We start from the raw sequence: 5,459 nt of genomic DNA, 5'->3' as shown, positions 1-5,459 counted from the left end.
TGTTCTCTTGCGTTTCACTTTCGACTTTTGTAATTGTTATTTAAAAAAAAAGTGAGAGAGAAAGAAAATAAAAAGGTTAATAAACATGTATCAGCGACAGGAACAAACGCAATTTAAAGTGAAAAAATTTTCAAACGTGGTGCCAGATTGTGCCGAGCGGCAGTTGAGTTAGAAGCTGCTGTGTACGCGCATGCGTCTTGCAGCATGATTGGCTGACGCAGCGGCATTGTCATATGACGAAGCTGCGTGGCATCATGGGAAGCAGATCGTAACTTTGCAACATGGCGGTGAATTGAGCCAAAGTCGCGGTGCTGTGCCATCAGAAAATGTATTTTTCATAGTCGCGCAAACTCCTTTATCGTGCCCTCGATGCATGCGACAGTGTAATACGGATCCGGCTCGTGTGAGACGATACGCTGTGTATATAAATATGTGTGTAACGAGCCGCAACGCTATTTCGAAGGTGACACCCCGCAACTCGGTGTGGTGCCCGACCACGTATGGCAGAGACTAGAACCCGAGATAAGGAAGCTCTGCTTCGCCCAAGTAATACGTGTCGCCAATCAAAATTACCACCACAGAGTAGCAATGTGGTGGTCACCCATTCCGAACTGTGAAAATGTGAGTGTTCCATGCAAAATGTAACGTGTGCATACGAAAGTGCCTGTGGGTGCGTATTTCGGTAGCGAGGAGAGTGCCACGGATGCCTTGTCCGCGATCATCCAGCATCCCTTTCCTGCGTTGCTCCCGACGACTTCGCCGTCAAAATTCCACCAATTTCATCCCGAGTGATCGCGATTCTCGTTCACCTCGCACGATCAAGTTTTCGATCGCGAAAACTTCGACGTACAGATCGGTTCCATCCACTGTGCAACCATTGCGTTGAAATATTTTTAACCAACTCGTGTTTCCGACAATTTTCGCGACGAAAGAATGGAAATTAGTCCGCGGAATCATCATCGTTTGCTTTATTTTCGTCGACAACCGTGCCCTCGTCATTGAAAAATGCATCATTCGATCGATTGCCTCGACGAGCTCTGCTTACCTTTGAGCCGTGCTCGTGTCTCATCCTTATCTCTTCCTTCAATCGTACTCTCAACCAAGTACCACTGTAAACACAAAAGTTGAACACGAAGCAGCTCTCCCGTTCGTTTCTTTGCAGTTGCCGATATCCGAAAATGTGTTCTATGGTCGGTGTCGGTAAACGTCGATGTAGCCCAACGCTCCAAAAATACCACATGTTACGGTATTCTAAAAGCATCGTGCGTTGCAATGCTTCACCAACGATAACGGGCGTACGACAGTTAACAATACACTCTATTTATATCATTTTTCTTCCTCCTCCCCCTACCCCCTTCCTCCCTTCCCCCCTCCCCCCCGAAAAAAGGAAAAAATATAGTATTCTCGATCCTTTCGTTTGTGTCATCACGGTGGATTTGTACCCGTAACACGAATCATCGGCCAGTCATTTTTGTTTACTTTCTGTGTTCTTTTCCATCCGCACATTGTTACATTAAACCGAAACAACGTGGCACCAAAGACCATGTCTCGTTCCAATGGAACGTAATTACGAAAAATAGTGCGCAGATGTTTACGAATATAAAATTCTGTTTATACGATACGATATCTTGATTTGTCAAGTATTATTATGTAATTAAATAAACCTGTTTCTTTTTCTTTTCATATCTGTAACATTTCAATTTCTCCCCAGCCAAGAATAAGATTGCAGTTGGCTTCGAACTTAATAACGTACAACGAAGTTCCATAAACACTTTGAAACGTTCACTCCTTGCATCTGTTTGTACTCCTTGTCATTTAACTCTTGTTTGCATATTTAATAACAATAATATTGATGATGATAAGATCCTTGACTAATGGGATGTTTTTGTATTTCCAGATACTTGCAAAATTTAAAAGTTTTGTCGATTACTGCAACTTGTGATCGTATATGCGTGCCAAACAGAGATATATAAAAGGGCATTGAAGAGACCCAATGGTTTCCTGACATGATGGAAAGTAATCTATATGTGAAAAATGAGCCGGGACTTGACGGGCAATCACTTGCAAATCCACAACCAAACCCATCCACGGAGGATGCCGGAGGAGCTAGAGTTTGTTTCATTTGTGGCACGATAGGCCATGGGGAACAATATTGGCTGAGAGTAAAGCCAAGTCCGGGTGGTGCGCCAAATGAACCTTACTTTCCATTTCTTGAGTCCCATGAACCACCTGCCGGCTACCGTGGCGATGGAGCCAGAAGCGGAGCGGTCAAGGCGTGTAGTCTTTGCTACGCCTTGCTGTTACAGCAATGGGAGAGTTACGAGCAGGATGCCAGACCTCATAGTCAACGAATTTATTGGCTGAAACGATGCGATGGTGGTCCTTTCACAGGGGCCGAGATGGCTCTTCAAGGAGAATACGCGGCTCAGGTCCTGGGCTTGACCAATGATCAAACACCGCAGCTCCGACCAGAAAACCGACCGATTGGAATATCCCCGCGACTTCCGCTAAATTCACCATCGCCCAGAGTCGAACAGACGAGACCGCCGTCGAATTCCATTGAGCTGCCAAGACCACATTCGAACACGGCAGAAACGCACAGACACTTGGAACAAGCAAGGCTCACAATGGAGTCTCCGCATCAAAGACTTCAGTCACCGCATCAAAGGTTACAAAGTCCTCGACAGCCTGTGGAAGATGCAAGGATATCTAACGAAGCGGCATTGGATTTAAGACATGCGCCCAGGAGTTCACCTGCGCCGCAGCCAACATTGCCACCACAACCTCAACGTAAGTTTCACACCATATCGAGATATTTCGCGCGTTTATCGTTTAGATAGTGTCGTCGATATTCGAAAGAACTTTGATACATTTTTTTTCACATTGAATAATCTACGTCCCGAAGTTAGATAGAGACAATCTTAATCTCGGTTCTCGCGCGTTCACTCAGCCAACTTACTAGAACAGTTGTAATTACGAAATTGGTAACAAATTCTCCGAATATCTTAAAAATTTCGCAGTGAAAATAAGCCGTCTGATTGATAGTGGTGTATAGTAATAAAATATTCTCCTATCCTTAATGTTTATTCAGACATAATCGCATTAGTAAATATAAATATTTAGTGATGATTTAATCAAACGGATTACAGCCATTTACAGTGGTGGATCGACATCGAGTGCCGGTACTGATATTTTAGACCTTTCGATGCCAGACAAAAATTCAGTTACAGAAGTCTGTTACGTATGCGGAGACGAATTCAAAAGAGGGTCACTTAGTCATATTGCAGCAAAACCACTGCCAACCCCGCCACATCCCTCTGCCAGTCCCCCGCCATTTTTTCCTTCGCTAATGCTTCATCCAAGACCAAGCAGAAGCCGACCAATGGATAGTGCTGGTCGTGTACAAGTATGTATTATTATTCTATTGTTATTCCTTATTCTAATCGTGTTAAAAGCTGTCTTTTACGCGCACGTATATATATATATTGACACAAAAATTCGTAGCGTGAAAATGAAAGACAACCTTTATACTTTTATACATGAATTTATATTTATACAGTTAAGTATGTATTATTTTGTTCTATTATCCCTTGCTATTTTTAAGATAACTACGATAATGTTCCCATCCCTTCAGAATTTGGCATTTTTCTCTGAGATGAATTGTTTCAGGTAAACGTGTGTTTACAATCGTCTAAAGAATATATAGTATAAAGAAAATTCTTCCCATTGGAATAGCTTTGTAAAGATCTGAACAAGTAGAAATCAGAGGATGCCAAGTCAGATGAATATGCAGGACATCCCAATCAATTTCTGTCGGGTTTACAAAGGCATACATGTTGATACGATACCTGCTAATTGCTAATAAAAATATATGGTCTCCGCACAAACATAGTCAACTGATTTCAAATATCTTAACGCTCACATTAGATATATATGTGGAATATTCCTGCGATATCCTGTGTGGTGTGGCGTGAATTATTTTTAGTAGATGCCAATATTTGATCACCATTAATGCTTACGGAGCTGCCGAAACGTTGTCGATCTTCCAAATCAAAATTATCATTTTTAAAACAAACGAATGGTATTTTCAGATATATAATATTATATCTTCCCAGAAATAAAACAGCATCAGATAGATTTTCTGTCATTTTAGTTTGTTATGTACACTCCTAAAATTCCAACAAACAAAGAAAACTAACTGCAGAAAAAAAAAACACTTAATTGTTACTTTTAAGTTGAACATGTGCAATCAATTATTTCGACAATTAATGAAAATCAAAAAGATTCATTTCATATTCTGCCACCTATTAAAAGACGCTACGAACTTTTGTGCCAACCAACTATAAATACGTGACTTTTGTACTTAAAATGTATTAATATGTGCTTTAACGTGTATTTTTGGTTATAGGCCTGTTCAGCATGTCAAAATCATCTTCTGTTACAATGGAAGGCATACACCCGGCAAGGAGTCCCGCACGATGATCGGAATTATACGCTTCGTAAACGACAAGCACCAACTATGGATACAACTACTTTTATCTGTTATACTTGCGCGCTTGAGTACCCTTCGTCCAGTATTAGACTCCTTTATTGCTGTCCTAATCCCGAGAAGGAGGCGTACTATCCTTTTATTTATTCTCTGAGACCTCCGCAAGGAGCTAGTCCTATTAGCCCTCAGGGAATGGTGCAAGTTTGCTCCATTTGCTATAAAACTATACCACAGAAGCAACAAGTATTTGGTGGAGAGAATCACGAGGCTCAGCCGTCTGGACAGAGCGTGGATTTTCGACAGCAAGGTCCCTCACCGAGACCTGCGGTGGCAAAGTCTCCGGCCAATTCTGCTGGTAGTGATATTCGTTTCAAGCCGTACGATTTAAACAAATCGAGCGTTGCTACGAATAAACAACGCAGCGCAACCATAAAAGGATCCACTCCTGGGCAACGAAATTCTCCGAACGGTCCCGCTGAAAACGGAACTGTCGTTCTCGGCCAAAATTATAGGTGCTATATTTGTGAGAGATTGTATCCTCGTTCTCATATGAAATGGTACAAGCTTTAGATGACTGTCATTTTTTTTTTCTTTTTTCTACTACGTAATTTAATTGTTTGAATTGTCACGTTACTTTATCATTGACAGGTTATCTACGAGCCCAGAAGGAATGAATTCGCACGCTATGCATTTTCCATGTTTAAGAGGAATGCTACGTACGTCGGAGAATGCCTGTATGGATAGTCATGGCAGAGTGTTAGCTTGTAGTCACTGTGTAAATCACCTTGCCCAACAGTGGGAAAGCATGGATGCTGAACGAGTTCCTTTAGAACGTCGCAGGTTAGTCGTTGCATTGAAAAAAAAGGAGGAGGGAGGTTAAGAGAAAAACAGATGATAAAGTAATTAGAATCCCTTTTGACTTTTTATGATTGTTTTCTTCTTTTTTTTTTTTTTTTTTTTTTTTTTTTTT

The 5,459-nt window shown here is 41.5% G+C and overlaps 1 protein-coding gene across 2 annotated transcripts in view; it reads left to right on the top strand.

Moving 5' to 3' along the window:
- Window positions 1–259: 259 nt before the first annotated feature.
- Window positions 260–5,459, top strand: part of LOC122530328 — a 66,323-nt gene continuing 61,123 nt past the window's right edge. For both annotated transcript variants that reach the window (XM_043657170.1, XM_043657169.1), the window contains exons 1-5: window positions 260–621; window positions 1,898–2,790; window positions 3,150–3,406; window positions 4,409–5,046; window positions 5,138–5,329. In XM_043657170.1, the coding sequence (XP_043513105.1) occupies window positions 2,007–2,790; window positions 3,150–3,406; window positions 4,409–5,046; window positions 5,138–5,329 (1,871 nt within the window). In that variant the 5' untranslated portion in view covers window positions 260–621; window positions 1,898–2,006. The remainder of the gene's footprint in view (window positions 622–1,897; window positions 2,791–3,149; window positions 3,407–4,408; window positions 5,047–5,137; window positions 5,330–5,459) is intronic.

The sequence above is a fragment of the Frieseomelitta varia genome, unplaced genomic scaffold (genome assembly GCF_011392965.1).
Source record: "Frieseomelitta varia isolate USP_RPSP 00005682 unplaced genomic scaffold, Fvar_1.2 scaffold_338, whole genome shotgun sequence".
Lineage (NCBI taxonomy): Eukaryota > Metazoa > Arthropoda > Insecta > Hymenoptera > Apidae > Frieseomelitta > Frieseomelitta varia.
This window is presented reverse-complemented; position numbering and strand designations above follow the sequence as displayed.